This window comes from Trachurus trachurus (assembly GCF_905171665.1).
Source record: "Trachurus trachurus genome assembly, chromosome: 9".
In the NCBI taxonomy this organism is placed as follows: Eukaryota; Metazoa; Chordata; class Actinopteri; order Carangiformes; family Carangidae; genus Trachurus; species Trachurus trachurus.
The window spans coordinates 320,262-337,461 of record NC_139895.1 but is presented as its reverse complement, the minus strand read 5'-3'; the positions used below and the strand labels follow the sequence as shown (position 1 = coordinate 337,461).

General features: G+C 44.1%; 2 protein-coding genes across 2 annotated transcripts in view; both read left to right on the top strand.

Moving 5' to 3' along the window:
- LOC310991316 (uncharacterized protein) overlaps nucleotides 1-17,200 on the top strand; it is a 126,176-nt gene that overhangs the window by 24,499 nt on the left and 84,477 nt on the right. Inside the window, exon 10 of the mRNA XM_083978972.1 lies at nucleotides 6,237-6,410. Coding sequence (XP_083835098.1) covers nucleotides 6,237-6,410 — 174 coding nt within the window. The remainder of the gene's footprint in view (nucleotides 1-6,236; nucleotides 6,411-17,200) is intronic.
- On the top strand, nucleotides 1,002-4,343 carry LOC310991371 (uncharacterized protein). The gene is made up of 7 exons (XM_083979057.1): nucleotides 1,002-1,058; nucleotides 1,857-1,967; nucleotides 2,631-2,750; nucleotides 2,880-2,993; nucleotides 3,437-3,550; nucleotides 3,736-3,814; nucleotides 3,949-4,343. The coding sequence occupies exons 3-7, from the start codon at nucleotides 2,680-2,682 to the stop codon at nucleotides 4,273-4,275; spliced, it is 705 nt and encodes a 234-aa protein (XP_083835183.1). The 5' UTR covers nucleotides 1,002-1,058; nucleotides 1,857-1,967; nucleotides 2,631-2,679; the 3' UTR covers nucleotides 4,276-4,343.

Below are 17,200 nucleotides of genomic sequence, written 5' to 3'. Positions count from 1 at the left end.
TGAGTGAAATTTGAATTTTGGGTGAACTATCCCTTTAATAGCCTATAGCCTAAGTTACCCCCCGGCTGTTGTTCAACTGTTTGTTTGAAGATACATTAATAATAACTAATCAGCAGACTTGGCGTGCTCAACTCAACATGTGAACAGGTGAATCGGGTGCCAGTCCAAAAAAATTAAAAGTCAAAAAAAGGGTTGTGACAGCACTCACTTTAAGTTAAACACTTTTTAATTCATAAAAACTGCTCGGCAGCGAGAAACGGACGCGAATTAAAAAGTGTTTAACTAAAAGTGAGTGCTGTCACAACCCTTTTTTTGACTTTACATTAATAATAACTGCCTTTGTATTGATTATATTTCTGTCAATAAAGATTTATTGAAAAAAAAAAAAAGGATGCAGCCCCTGAATTGGGACACAGCTACAATAATCACCCGCGGTGGGCGGAGACAGCGACGCACGGCACGTAGCCCCGAACGAGGATGTGAGGCAATGACGTCGCGTTCTCATGCTGCGTTCGAGATGACTCGGAATTCAGAAAGTCCCAAAACTCCGATATCCGACTTCAAAGCGCTCAAAGAGACGCACCACGCCAGAATAACAAAAAAAAAGACGTTAAAGTAGGCTACATGAAATAAAAATAAATAATAATAATAAAAGAATAAATAACCAAAACCATTTACTACCTACACCGAGACAAACTTTCAAATTCATATTCAAAGTGTTTCACGCAGCTAAGTTGCCTCGTATGTGAACACCTGCAGTCCCTCCACTCTTTTCCGTGTTTTCCCCGTGGATGGTTTAATAGGAACTTTTTTTAATGCAATGAAAATGATTTGATTTTGCCCACAACATGCTTTCAGACAAAAGCAGGGCACAAAAAACAGCAGTGAACAATGAGTCTGTACTTCACAGTTCTTCTACTGTGTAATATTTTAAAGTGGGAGAACCAGTCTCTCCACTCAGATCATGTGACCTCCTCCCCTCCCCCCACTGCCTGTTCAAAGTTGACTTTCACGTTTGAGCCAGCGTCTTTCGTGGCAGTTCTTTTTCACCTGTTAAGGTAAGGTAAAAGTTAAAATGTTTGATCGCTGATCAATATGGGCTGTAACTGCCTATCACTAATTACAGACTGTTAGATGGCGTTTTCTCCATAACTTCCAGTGTTTTAAAGTTCTTGTGTGAATGCGTATGTAGTAGGCTGTGTCTCCCAATATGTGTCCCCTGTGTTCCTTGTTTTTATCATGTAAAGCACTTTGAGCTGTCGTGGGCATGAAAAGGTCCATACAAATAAAGCCTGATTGATTGATTGATCATCGATCAATACTGCGTATCACTAATCAATACCAATACTGCCTATCACAGATCAATACTGAACACCTTATGTTGTTATCAGGGTTTTCCTGAGACTTTACTGATGATTGATTTTCCAGTGTTGATCAATGTTCAGCAACAGGTTCTTCACAGTAACTGAGTACATTTAGTGCAGTACAGTTGTGAGGTATTTGTACTTTCCTTGAGTATTTCCTTGTTGAGCTACTTCCTGCTTGTACTGCAGCTCATGTACCTGACAGGTGAAGCTACTGGTCACTTTCCAGCTGCAGGTTGTAGATTAAAATCACTGTCTTTGTGTCCCCACCATTCATGTCTGTGATTACACACAGCAAACACTCTGGGTTATTGATTATTGGACACAAATCATCAATATTGTTCTGAAGAATTTTTTTAGAGCTGCAACGGTTTTACATTTTTCAAGCAGAAATGTTCAGTTTTTAGCCTCAAACACTGAAGAATTCCTTGTTTTCTTTGACTGTAAACTGAATGTTTTTGTCTCTTTGATTGTTGCTGTGAACAAAACAAGACGTGGCCTCAGACTGAGACGAACTTTGTTTCCTGAAATTTGATGGAGCAGACGATGAATGGATTGACAGAGACAATAAGTGAAGAGTCTTGTTCTCTCTCTGAATTTCCAGTGAGTGAAATGACTGAATGTTGTGATAATGAAGCTGTGAGGTGAAATAAGTTTACTACCTACACCGGGACAAACTTTGCATTCAAAGTGCTTCACGTAGCTAAGGTGCCTAACGTGTGAACACCTACAGCCCCTTACTCTTTTTCCTGTTTTCTCCGTGGATGGTTTAATAGGAACTCTTTTTTTAAAATGCAATGAAATGTATTTTATTTTGGCCACAACATGCTTTTAGACAAAAACAGGGCACAAAACAAAACAGCAGTGACCTTGTGCAATATAATCATACTAAAACCATGAGGCAGCTCATTACTGCTGCTTAGTGCCTACCCTCTACAATGCAGCCGTCTGGTCCAACGTAGAAACATGAGTCACAGTTCTTCTACTGTGTAATGTTTTAAATATTTAGGGTTCAGTGGGAGAAATAAACTGCAGCAAAAACACCAGTCTCTCCACTCAGATCTGCAGCTTCATGACGCCATCTAGTGGACTGATAGTAGAAGTACAGCAGCTGATGGCAGCTTCCTCTTCCTCACTGCTGTGTGACTGCATTCAGCTGACACTGATATGAAGCAGAGGAGAAGAGCCAATCAGTGGAGGAGCAGCTGGAGACATGATGGACATGTGAGCTGCTGTGCACATGAATGATGTGTGTTTCCTCTGCAGGTGAAGCTACAAAGTGTGTGTGAGCTGATGTGGATGTGAGCTCAGCAGCATGGATCAGTGTGAGGACAGAGAGGAGGGAGCCCCTCCCTCTAAAACCAAAAGCCAGACCAGAGGTCAAAGGTCAGAATCAAAACAGTCAGAAAGACTTTTCTCTCTAAAAGTCAGTTGTTGTGTTTATTAACAGATTGAAGATATTTTTCATCAGTTTTTCTCCAACATGCACATTTATCAGTTGTGTTGTTGTTTCAGGATCCAGCAGCAGAGACCAGACTCTCCTGAACCCAGCTGTCTGTCTTTAAAGAGCGACCGGTCAAAGGGAAGGTTCATTAACTTTAAAGGAGGACGTGGATCAGCTGATCAGATGTAAGACAAAACTAAATTTCAAAGCTTTCGAGTCTCTGTTGAACGTTCTTCCTGTGGAGTCAAATTTCAATGATTCTCCATAAAATCAGAGTTATAACTCGGATACACATTGTCCCTACCTGAACATCCACATGTTAAAGGACAAGTGATGTCTTTTACAACCTGGACCTTATTTCTGGCATAAAATAAGGTCATTTACTCACCCATGTAACTTTGGTGTCACTTTGGACAATATTTAGGTCCATTCAAGAGTTTATGAATATAGCCATATAGTGGGAGTGATTGGGGCTCTGAAATGCAAATGACACATTATCTGTTATCGTCATCCAGGGTCTGCAGAAAGCTGACAAATATTCAGCCAGGTTGCATAAAACTGCAAAACCTTTCTGTATTCATGTTCCATGTATCTAAACTATTTAACATGAGTTGTGTTGTTGTTTCAGGATCCAGCAGCAGAGACCAGACTCTCCTGGACCCAGCTGTCTGTCTTTAAAGAGCAACGACTCAAAGGGCTTGATCATTGAGTTTAAAGGAGGACGAGGATCAGCTGATCAGATGTAAGCTGTAACTGACAGTCAGACTCAGGTTATTGTAGAAAAGAACCAGTTTGTACGACGTGTTGTTGGACCAGGTCTGAAACCAAAGTGTCTCTGTCTGTTGTGAACGTCCTCAGGGGACATATAAAGTCCATCTTGTATTATCGCTCTGTCCTGATGTTGACTTGACACTGATTCCTCCACAGAGTGGACCAGGAGAGCTCAGAGGTTCCCAGTGGTCAGTCTGCCCAGCAGCATCAAACACACCTGGACTCCATATTTATGGTGAGGACATGTCCAACAGCTGCTGTTACATCTGTTGTGTTCACCATCACCTCCATGCTGCACTTTGACACCAGTGGATTGTCAGTCTGTCAGGTTTTAGTTTGATGCTGTCACTCATAGAGTTTCTGTTCCAGCTGCTGGAGGAGAACATGGTCACTTTTGTGAAGAACGAGCTGAAGAAGATCCACAAGCTTCTGAGTCCAGATTACCCAGAATGCTCAGGGAGTCAGAGGGAGGATGAGGAGGTGGTGGATGGTGAGGATGAAGAGCAGAGGAGGAGCAGCAGAGAGGCGTTAGTGAAGATCACAGTGAACTTCCTGAGGAGGATGAAGCAGGAGGAGCTGGCTGAGCGTCTGCAGAGCAGTAAGAGGATTTCTCTAAAGATTCAACATGATGGACAAATGAGACGTTCACTGACATCAACATATGGAGGGAAACATGTTCATAAGGTCGTTATTTAGAGGAATTATCATGTTATATTTTCTTATTGGTCTGATTTCTTGTGTTTTCATTCAGAACATTTTGCTGCAGTTTGTTGTCGTAAACTCAAATCTGCCCTGAAGAAGAAGTTCCAGTGTGTGTTTGAGGGGATCTCTAAAGCAGGAAACCAAACCCTTCTGAACCAGATCTACACAGAGCTCTACATCACAGAGGGAGGGGCTGGAGGGGTCAATGATGAACATGAGGTCAGACAGATTGAAACAGCGTCCAGGAAACCAGACCGACCAGAAACAACCATCAGACAAGAAGACATCTTTAAAGCCCCACCTGGAAGAGACCGACCAATCAGAAGAGTGATGACAAAGGGAGTGGCTGGCATTGGGAAAACAGTCTTAACACAGAAGTTCACTCTGGACTGGGCTGAAGACAAAGCCAACCAGGACATACACTTCACATTTCCCTTCACCTTCAGAGAGATGAATGTGCTGAAAGAGAAAAAGTTCAGCTTGGTGGAACTTGTTCATCACTTCTTCTCTGAAACCAAAGCAGCAGGAATCTGCAGGTTTGATCAGTTCCAGGTCGTCTTCATCTTTGACGGTCTGGACGAGTGTCGACTTCCTCTGGACTTCCACAACACTGAGATCCTGACTGATGTGACAGAGTCCACCTCAGTCAACGTGCTGCTGACCAACCTCATCAGGGGGAAGCTGCTTCCCTCTGCTCGCCTCTGGATAACCACACGACCTGCAGCAGCCAATCAGGTCCCTCCTCAGTGTGTTGACATGGTGACAGAGGTCAGAGGGTTCACTGACCCACAGAAGGAGGAGTACTTCAGGAAGAGGTTCAGAGATGAGCAGCAGGCCGGAGAGATCATCTCCCACATCAAGACCTCACGAAGCCTCCACATCATGTGCCACATCCCAGTCTTCTGCTGGATCACTGCTACAGTTCTGGAGAAGCTGTTGAAGACCAGAGAGGGAGGAGAGCTGCCCAAGACCCTGACTGAGATGTACATCCACTTCCTGGTGGTTTATCTAAAACTGAAGAAGGTCAAGTATGATGGAGGAGCTGAGACAGATCCACACTGGAGTTCAGACAGCAGGAAGATGATTGAGACTCTGGGAAAACTGGCTTTTGAGCAGCTGCAGAAAGGAAACCTGATCTTCTATGCATCAGACCTGACAGAGTGTGGCATCAATATCAGAGCAGCCTCGGTGTACTCAGGAGTGTTCACACAGATCTTTAAAGAGGAGAGCGGCCTGTACCAGGACAAGGTGTTCTGCTTCGTCCATCTGAGTGTTCAGGAGTTTCTGGCTGCTCTTCATGTCCATCTGACCTTCATCAACTCTGGACGCAACCTGATGTCACAACAACAAACAACATCCATTTGGACTAAACTGACCAGAAGGACACCTTTCTACCAGAGTGCTGTGGACGAGGCCTTACAAAGTCCAAATGGACACCTGGACTTGTTCCTCCGCTTCCTCCTGGGTCTTTCACTGGAGACCAATCAGAATCTCCTACGAGGTCTGATGACAAAGACAAGAAGTGACTCACGGTTAAATAAGAAAACAGTTCAGTACATCAAGGAGAAGATTGAAGAGGCTCCCTCTGCAGAGAAAAGCATCAACCTGTTCCACTGTCTGAATGAACTGAATGATCGTTCTCTGGTGGAGCAGATCCAACAGTCCCTGAGATCAGGACGTCTCTCCACAGATGAACTGTCTCCTGCTCAATGGTCGGCTCTGGTCTTCATCTTACTGTCATCAGAAGAAGATCTGGACGAGTTTGACCTGAAGAAATACTCTGCTTCAGAGGAGGCTCTTCTGAGGCTGCTGCCAGTGGTCAAAGCCTCTAACAAAGCTCTGTAAGTGTAGAGATAGTTGGATTTATTCATCACTGTATAAAAACACTTCTGTCTTTTCAACAGGACAGAAAATAAATCCCTTTCTTCTTTAATTCCTCATGATCATCTCTTCAGACTGAGCGGCTGTAACCTCTCAGAGAGAAGCTGTGAAGCTCTGTCCTCAGTCCTCAGCTCCCAGTCCTCTAGTCTGAGACACCTGGACCTGAGTAACAACAACCTGAAGGACTCAGGAGTGAAGCTGCTGTCTGGTGGACTGGAGAGTCCACACTGTAGACTGGAGACTCTCAGGTGAGGATCCATCCAGCTGTTTATCTGATGACATGTGAACACAGCAGCAGGTGTTGACAGAGGGTTCCTGTGTGTTGTTGTGTGTGTTCAGTCTGTCAGGATGTCTGATCACAGAGGAAGGCTGTGCTTCTCTGGCCTCAGCTCTGAGCTCCAACCCCTCCCATCTGAGAGAGCTGGACCTGAGCTACAACCATCCAGGAGCCTCAGGAGTGAAGCTGCTGTCAGACAGACTGGAGGATCCAGACTGGAGACTGGACTCTCTCAGGTATGGAGAGGCTGCTGCAGCCACACACACTGTCTGATAGAGGAGGAGGAGCTGGAACATTTTCTATCACACCTGGTATTAACATCTGTCTCAGGTGATTGATGCATTGATAACATCAGATCTGATCACTGAGACCATATCCAGAGGTGGTGTAGGCCACAGTGAAGCTCCGCCCACTCCACTGACGTCCTCTGTCTCAGTCTGACTCGTCCCAACACAGTTTATACTGAAGCCAAAATCTCTGAGTGTTTCAAACATGAGCTGTGCAGCTTTCATCAGTCACAGTGATGAACTACTGGGATCAGGAGTTTCTCCTCCTGATGACTTCAGTGTCTCATCATAACTCACTGTTTCATATTCAGTAGAAGAGATCTCAATGATGAAACCAGATGTTGGCAGCTGTGCTCTGAGTCTCTCCAGATGTTTTGATCAGACTTTATTTCAGAGTTGATGAATAGAATAGAATAGAATAGCATAGAATAGAATAGAATAGAATAGAATAGAATAAAACTTTATTAAGAGGAAAACATTTCAGCTGCTGCTGGTTTAAAGTTATGGTTGGTAATCATGTTCAGAAACACTTTTTGCTATACTGGGTGAAATGGTCCTTCCATCCTGAGAGTAGTCAATACATTATCTATTCAGAAAAAGGAACAACAATCGGACCTCTGTGGCAGCTGCAGGATAGACAAATCTCTGACCAATACATGCTTTTCACTCCGAAAAGGAAAAACCGATCAGATGCCTTCATGTCTGGTTCTGCCTATGCCCAATCAAGCTGCCATCTCACTCTCTCGCGTGTGTGATCACAGTCTTCACCCAGGTCCACGTAAAGGTGAAGGCGTGGCTTCAGAGAGAAGTCTGAGGAAAGGGGCTGGGACTTTTGACTTTGTATTTTCAAAATGTGGCCAGATAGAACCGTTTTTCCAGAAACATTGAACAACTGGACATGTGCATTCAAAAGTTTAGAGAAGGTTAAATTGAGTTCACCTGTAAAGGTTATAGTGCATATTAGGTGCATTCTGAAATTTAACCCAAAAGCCAAACATCCCTGACTTTTTGTGAGTACTACTGTATCTCATATAATGCATAGATCTCTGTGATATGCAGCAGCCTGGCTCCATACAGCAGCCTGGCGCCTGTCATAGTGGAGTCAGGCCTCATCTGACAGCTCAGTGTGACGTAGGCTATGACCAACGGCCTTTATGGGAGGCAGGTTTTTATCTGAGGGAAATCCCTCCTTTTATTTTTACACATAGCGACCAAGCTCATCGTTCATTAGCTCATCTTCATCTTCTTCACGTGCTTTTCTCCTCGCTGCACTGTCGGACCTGGGTCTCTGTCTCCGTTACGCTGTATCGCTTCAATCCCATTCAAGTCGTATTTTTACAGCGTGTGGCGCGCTGCGGTCCGTCTTCAGTCCATGAATCTATTATAATACATCCATGCTCCGGACACAGAGCGGAGACCCATGGCCCAACAGTGGAAAGGTGTCCCTCTCTGAAGCAGATGACGAGGCAGCTTCACTCCCGTCAGTCTTCACAGACGTCCACACATGGAATACTGGCCATTATTTGATGTAATGATGCGGTATGCTATTATAAAATAACTTCAGATCACATAATCACTGCTAAGTGTGCGTCTCTCCCCCGACCCTCCCAATAAACCCCCCCCCCCCCTCTCAATAAACAGTTCCGACGTCCATGAGGCTGCACTTCAGGTGCGGTCAGCGGAGGGAGACTGACATAAACCGCGTTGAGATTTTTTTTGCCCCTACTGTAAAACATTCGGGGCTTTGGCAAAAACATCCGGGGCTTGAGCCCAAGTAGCCATCCCATAACCCCGCCCCTGTTCGGGTGCAAAGTCACTGTTAACGAAATCAACATCTAATTTGTCCCTTCACAATAAAGTTAGTAACGTGTCTGTTTGGAGCAGCTGCTGACAGTGACAGTTTCCTCATCACTAAACCTGAGCCACCATCCGATCCTCACTCACGTCGTGACGACGGGACAAAGTCTTTTGGACATATATTGTATATTCTGTGTTTTTCCTCTCTATAACCGTCCGGTGGAGAATTAAAAAAACAAAAAACAAAATGCCCGTGAGTCCAGCCCCATCGGGTCCACGGTCCAGGCTTCCAAGGGGGGGGGAGTTGCATATGGTCATTGTCCCCACCACTTTTCAAAGTAAACTGACGCCTTGGCTGTGGCTCCTGTGGAAACCTGCTCACAGCCTCATTCTTCAGCTTCCTGGGGAGTTTTCTTCAGACAAACACAAGTTGTGTTCACACTCAGTGTTTCTCACTAAACTCTCTGTTTCACTGAGCTCTAACAAACGTGTCTTCACCTGTGCCTTTCCTGGTGCATTGTGGGATATCTGGGCCGGTCAGCTCCACCTGTTGTGTCTTCATCTTCTTTGCTGTGACGTGTGTTTGTGCAGCTTGAGAGTCAGAGAGTGAAAGTGTGTGTCTCACACTGCAGTGACATGACATGGAGAAAAGACATGATGAAGTGTTTCCTCCTGGTCTCCTCCTGCTCTGTATCATCACTAGATAAAGACTCCAGCTCCTTCTTCTCTGTGCTCAGTGTTCATCCAGACATACCAGCCTCCATGTGAACACAGTGATAAAACAGTGTGTGTGTGAGAGCCATGTAATGTCCATGTGTGCATGCTGACAGAGAAGGTGCTGCTCTGACCCCCCTCCTCCTTTCAGGGTGCAGCCTGCTGGAGTCCCATGGTTGACACCAGGTCTGAGGAAGTGTAAGTCTGTTTTTACTTTGAGCAGCACATTCAACCATCTTCACTGTCACATCACTGACCTCATGAGTCTTCATCAAACTGTCAATAACTGATCAATGATCAATAACTGCAGCTGTGTCTTGTTCTCTCCATCAGATTCCTGTCCACTCACAATTGACACAAACACAGTGAACACAAAGATCAAACTGTCTGACAACAACAGGAAGGCAACATGTGTGGAGGAGCATCAGTCATATCCTGATCATCCAGACAGATTTGACTTCTGGCCTCAGCTGCTGTGTTCAACTGGTCTGACTGGTCGCTGCTACTGGGAGGTCGAGAGGAGCGAATACGTTTCTATATCAGTGAGTTACAGAGGAATCAGAAGGAAAGGAAACAGTGATGACTGTAGGTTTGGAGGGAACGATCAGTCCTGGAGTCTGAACTGCTATGGTGGTCGTTACTACGTCAGGCACAATAACAGAGAGACACCTATCCCCTCCTCCTCCTCCTCCTCCTCCTCCTCCTCCTCCTCCTCCTCCTCCTCCTCCTCCTCCTCCTCCTCCTCCTCTGTCTCTAACAGAGTAGCAGTGTATGTGGACTGTCCTGCTGGCTCTCTGTCCTTCTACAGAGTCTCCTCTGACTCACTGATCCACCTCTACACCTTCAACACCACCTTCACTCAACCTCTCTATCCTGGGTTCTGGATCGGTTCTGGTTCCTGGTTGAGTCTGTGTTGAGTGAATCAGAGTCTCCTCCTGTCACAGAAACCTTCTCTCTGTTGAACAGACAGTTCAGTCTCTACATGTCTGTCTCTGTCTCTGTCTCTCACTCACGTTTTCACATTCATGGATTAAACCAGTTGATGTTTTAAACTCTTCTCAGTGATTCTTGTAAACTTCTTCCTCTTCCTTTAAAGATGGAAGCGTCGATTATTACAGGACAAAAACCACGGTGACTTTTACTCAGCTGCTGATGAAGGACGAGGCCTAATATCACCAAGCTAAAAGTCTCTGAGCCGCCAGCGTCACTGAGGAGAAAAACACATTTTAAACACATTCACTGTTCATGTTCAACTTTACAGGCTGTTTGTGAGCTGCTCACAGCTAAACACACACAACAAGAAACACAACTGGAAACAAACATCATGTTGTAGAGACACTGAATAGAATGAATTACATGTGATTTATTTTTCTTTGTGGTTTTACTGAATCAAATAAAACAATGTGAATCAGTTTTATATGTGATGTGCATTTCCTGCTGATGTAGAGCAGCACAAAAACCATCAGCTACTAATCCTACCAGACAATGATTTTTTCTGTTACCATGACGCTGAGTTCATGAAGTTTGTAGATTTAAATGTATCTTGACTTTGAGACTCATTGTTTTTTATTATATATTTCTATAATTATTACCTAACTGCTGTTTCTTGGAAACTGGAGCCAATTAACACTCATGACTTCATTTTCGTTTATTAGTGATCATTGATTAGTTCATGGATTGTTTGGGATTTGATTAGCCGTGCACATTCCTGTTCGACGACACATGGTTGTATGGTTTCAAGCTGACACAATAAAATATAAAATAAACATGAACTCATGTTGAAGACCATGTTTTTTATTTGGCAAGTCTGACTGTAGCAGGTGACAGCAGGTACGAGTCGTTTTGGCTGCTGGGCCGAGTGATTTCAAAAGCACAAGTAGTTCCAAGTATTTGCTTCATGTGTCGTAATGTTACATCATTGTACATGATTATTTCAGAGCGTGGTGAATGTGCAGGTCACAACTCGTCCACCTCCATTGTGTTCACTGGGCAGCTCACGTCTCTGCCCCGCCGATCTCAAAACAACATGCACCAATAATTGAAGGTGATGAACAGGGCCGTCCCTGACCAAAATGGGGCCCTAAGCGAAAGAATTTCGTCGGGCCCTCCAATAATCGATTATAATGCAAACTACAACCACTAATACTGGCAGTTTAGCAGTTATATACTTATACTAATATTAATTTTTAAAAAAACAATTGCTATCGCTATCTATTATTACTATTATTGTCATTATTATCATCATTATTATTATTATTATTATTATTATTATTATTATTATTATATAGGCTACAACTACAATCCTAATAAAACATACTAATTCAGTACCAAAGAGACTGATATTTCAAAATGTAGCTACATTCAAATTTAGTTCCTTCTGTCAACCAAAGTATCAAATACACTCATTTCTATCAATATTTATCTCTAATATCTCCTCCAAAGCTGCCTGTCATAGATTAAATTCACCAACAGATCCTTGTGTGGAGATAAAATAGATTATAAAGTTTAGCCGAAAATACGACCAACAACTGATAAATTTACCACTGCCTTTCAACAGAGGTGAATATGCAGACAAAGGTGTTAACAAGACATTTAATAAATGGTAAGGGCCGCTGGAAAATGACTTTCATCTCCAGACCACAGTCCACATGGAGGCTAGCAGCATCTCTCCTCCTACCTGCAGCAGCAGCTGTGCTGAGCATGGAGGTTTAGTGCTTATGCCACAAAGTTTTACATTTTTACTAGTGCTGGCTTTAACACCATTAGCAGCGTTAACGGACATTAACCCAGCCCAGCACTAACTTCAACAAATGCCCACCTTCGAGAGAAGCACGAGTTTCCTCTTGTTTTGGTTTTTTCCCCTCTTGCTCGCGCCTGACTCGTTCTTTTCGAAGCCATGATCACGTCTTCACCTGCAGCTGCTTGACAAGTGCCTGCAGCGCATCTGACCAGTGATTGGTCAGATCGACGCGTGACGGCGCGTGCGGTGTCAGATTACATAAAAAGGGTCTCTTCTCCCTCTTCTCCTGCCTCGCGCTGACAGCTGATCTAGTAGCGCGCACCACGGCTGTGCATATGTGCATCCTTTGTGCAAAACGGGGCCCCCATTGGATCGCGGGGCCCTACGCACTGTGCGTGATCTGCGTGTAGGCAGGGGCGGCCCTGGTGATGAACCTACTGCTGTGACTATAGGGAATACGGCAATAGGAGAATTTGCCAAAATGTTGAACTATCCCTTTAACACATCATCAGCCAGTTCACAAACCAGTTCTGCTAACATGAAACTGTGGTCATTAGATGTTAAACCGTATTAATTTGATCCCAGTCCGGTAAATGTCTGAGACGAGCTACGGTTAGCAAGGCAAGGCAAGGCAAGGCATCTTTATTTATATAGCGCATTTCATACCAAGGCAACTCAATGTGCTTTACATAAAGACAACACATTAAAAAAAGAAGCATAAGACAGAATAAAAACAAACAAAACACTGAAAACAGAGTTAAAAGCAAGAGCAAATAAAAGTAAAATAAAAGAAAATAGATAAAGTTTAAAGTTCTTAATAAAAACAAACACAGCAAATAAAAGTAAAATAAAATAAAATAGATAAGTTTAAAGTTCTCAGCTATAAGCATGTGAAAAGAGAAATGTTTTTAACCTGGATTTAAAAGTGCTGACAGTTGGGGCTGATCTCAGGTCTGCTGGTAGTTTGTTCCAGTTGTTGCAGCATAACAGCTAAATGCTGCTTCACCATGTCTGGTCTGAACTCTGAGCTCCACTATCTGACCTGAGTCAGTAGATCTCAGAGCTCTACTGGGTTTATACTCTACTAACATGTCTTTCATGTATTCTGGACCTAAACCATTCAGTGATTTGTAAACCAGTAGCAGAACTTTAAAATCTATTCTGTAGCTGACTGGGAGCCAATGTAAGGTCTTAAGAACCGGGGTGATGTGATCTGATCTCTTTGTTCTGGTTAAAACTGGAGCTGCAGCGTTCTGAATGAGCTGCAGCTGTTTGATGCTTTTTTGGGGGAGACCAGTCAGAAGACCGTTACAGTAATCAAGTCTACTGGAGATAAAAGCATGAACCAGCTTCTCCTGATCAGTTTGGGACATAAAACCCTTAATTCTGGATATGTTCTTAAGTTGATAAAAGGCTGATTTGGTGACTGATTTGATATGGCTGTTGAAGGTCAGATCTGAGTCTATCAGCACGCCAAGGTTTCGGACTTGGTCTTTAGTTTCTAAAGACAGTGACTCAAGGCGTTTACTGACAGCAACTAGGGGTCTGTAAGGGGTTTAAACTTCCTGGGGAGAGCTCCCAAGACAGCATTGTATGTGGCAGATAGATTGTGTCCTAGGCAACCATCTCTGTTTAAAGAACAGTGGCATCAGGACTGACACAAACTGGCTATTTATTTATGCTTTAACAGTTACCTCCATCCTAGTGTGGCCGTGTTTTTGGCCCCGGTGAAGAGTTTTATAAGTTTCATAAACTCCTCTGTCTGCTCCTTGCTCCCTACAACAAAACGACATGTAAAGCACATTTCCTGTTACGTCAACAGGTGAAATGATTGTATGATATTAACATTAATAATGATCCTAAGGTTAGCTCTGTATTCAATGCAAACGTTTACAGTTTTACAGCCTAGAAATACAGCGGGACTCACAACCCATCGTTAACGTTATATATCAGCTGCATTCAGCTTTGGGCACAGGAGAGGAGTGAACTGCAGCCTACACAACTTACAACAAGAACTAATTAACCTGATGTGAGGTATACCTACAACACCTCCACAGTTACAATGGGATAGAAGTTACCATCCGAGCTTTAGGCTTTAACGTTAGCCTACTTTTAATAACGTTAGCTGAGCTCCTCATATCAACAGGTTAGCCTTAAGCTACAACACGTAGCTGGTCCTACATTCCGGTGGCTACGTATTAGCATTATTAACTTCACGTATTTTAACAGTCAAATATGTTATAAGGCCCCTTGAACTTCTGCCGTTAAGCAAAAACTCGTTACTTACATTTAAATGTGTATTCGGCACTGCTGCCGCTGCCGCCGGTACCTGAGCTGCTGCCGTTAGTCACCGCCATTGTTGTTGTGAACAGCGGGCCGCAAAGCATCTTGGGATATGGGAGGCCGCGAAGGATACTAGCAGTGCATCCTCCGAATGCAGGGGAAAGGAGGCTGCATCTGGAGGAGCCTTCGAATTTGGGCAAATTGGGACAAGACAGCCTTCGCGCAGCGCTGTGACGTAATCGGCCTTCAAATGCAGCCTTCGAAGGATGCAGCCCCTGAATTGGGACAAAAGGTGCGTTCGAGATGAACTGCGCCTCGTCTGGACGGTCAGCGAGAGCAGGCGGCAGCAGCAGGGGGCGGTGACAGAAAGCTGCAGTCAAGTCGGACAGTTTCCAGCCGCCGTCAATACAAACAGGAAGTCACCGAAGTATATATTTCTTATGCTGTACTGCAGTTGTCCAATAAATAACCAATATATTTCTCAGGACATAAGTTTGACTCAGTGTGAATATTTTTTTAAGCAGTATAGGCCTACAACATGAGATTCATATAATCTAGCATTATACAACAACACGTAGTGTTTGCAGTCCTAACTAAGAGCCAATCAGCTCATGATCCGGTGTGTTTCCCATCATGCCCTGAGGCTGCAGTCGGTGGAGAGCAACTGCGGCGCCTGGCTCTAAAAGCTGCGGCCGCCTTGATCTGGTGAGGTTATCGTTGCAGGCGCGTGCATGACGTCAGAGCAAGTCGGGATCAAGTCGGACACAAATCTAACCGGCTGCATTGTGCGCTGGTCACCGGGGATCGATTCTGCGCACGCCTGGCTCATCTCGAACGCACCTACAGCTACAATAATCACCCGCGGTGGGCGGAGACAGCGACGCACGACACGTAGCCCCGAACGAGGATGTGACGCAATGACGTCGCGTTCTCATGCTGCGTTCGAGATGACTCGGAATTCAGAAAGTCCCAAAACTCCGATATCCGACTTCAAAGCGTTGAAAGAGACGCACCACGCCAGAATAACAAAAAAAAAGACGTTAAAGTAGGCTACATGAAATAAAAATAAATAATAATAATAATAGAAGAATAAATAACCAAAACCATTTACTACCTACACCGAGACAAACTTTCAAATTCATATTCAAAGTGTTTCACGCAGCTAAGTTGCCTCGTATGTGAACACCTGCAGTCCCTCCACTCTTTTCCGTGTTTTCCCCGTGGATGGTTTAATAGGAACTTTTTTTAATGCAATGAAAATGATTTGATTTTGCCCACAACATGCTTTCAGACAAAAGCAGGGCACAAAAAACAGCAGTGAACAATGAGTCTGTACTGCACAGTTCTTCTACTGTGTAATATTTTAAAGTGGGAGAAATAAACAGCAGTAAAAACACCAGTCTCTCCACTCAGATTGTAGCGGCCCTTGGTTCCCCGAGAAAGGAGGCGGAGAGTTCCATACGGGTGCATAAGTTTATTGTTTATTATTATTATTAAGAAGAAAAAGTTAAACACATTACACTTCACATAGAATTTCCCCAACACAGATTCAAGAAGCACCCAACTTATCACTATATAAAAAAGCAAACAAACAAAACTACATTTTATTAACCCATTACAATATTACTAAAACCTTATTTAAAGAATTAAAATATAATGTGAACGGCATCACCCCAAAACAACAAATAAAACAAGACATCAAAAATAAAGTAATAGCCCAAAATTCTGATACACATACCTTGTTCCACAAACCAAGGGAGCTAATAGAATGGAAGGTGCCAACTCTAACGTCTGTCTCCTAATAATAACAAAACAAGACCAAACTATAAGGGAAACTGCACCAACACAAAGATTACAAATAATTCTACAAAGAAAACTCACTCAAAAAGCCACGAACATGGTCCAAACAAAGCCAGCAGCACAAACACTGCGCCAGCCAGGGGAGAACAAAGGGAGGATGGTGGAGATGCACACAGGTGAGCGCACACACCCACAGGAAGAGCTGACAGGTGACAGTGGCCTCTTCCCTTTTATACCCCGCTCCCTTGACAAGAAAACTGACCACTAGATGGCAGTAATACACTGACCTTTACACAGATCATGTGACCTCCTCCCCTCCCCCCACTGCCTGTTCAAAGTTTACTTTCACTTTTGAGCCAGCGTCTTTCGTCGCAGTTCTTTTTCAGCTGTTAAGGTAAGGTAAAAGTTAAAATGTTTGATCGCTGATCAATATGGGCTGTAACTGCCTATCACTAATTACAGACTGTTAGATGGCGTTTTCTCCATAACTTCCAGTGTTTTAAAATTCTTGTGTGAATGCGTATGTAGTAGGCGGTTACACCCCGCCTTTCCGAAGCCCCGTCTTTCCGACAATAGACTTCCATTCATCGTAATAGCGGGGTTTTCTATTTTTTCTAAAGACCCCGCTACTCCGAAAAGGCTATTGGGGGAAACCCCCAGTGCGCAGTGCGCATTGATCCTTTTTTCCTTTTTGGGGTCAAACGGATCATGTGCATAATTAACTGCAAAACAAGCAAATACTTCATATTAATGACATATAATGTTCATTATGCTTAGCCTGTCTAGCCTCTACCTGGTCTTTTTACTAAACTTAACCAACTCCTTTCTTCATTGCCTAAGCCCAACCAAAGCATCTCCCTCAGTCAGCTGTCAGCGCGAGCGGCGGCTGCAGCAGCCTCGCGCCCGTGTGAGCTCAAGCCGGGTTCAGCCGTGCTCGAGCGGAGCAGAGGGGTGGAGAAAAAGAAAAAAAGTGTATTTCTTTTACTGTGTCGGGGAGAAAGTGGGACAGATCTGCCCAGTCTCTGAGCAGCACGTTTCACAGACAAGCCACAAAGCAGAATGTAAACAACGTCACGCGGTTCAGCACCTTGGACAGCTGCGGGGGGGAGGAGGGGGTGTCGGAGTAGCGGTGTTTCGAAG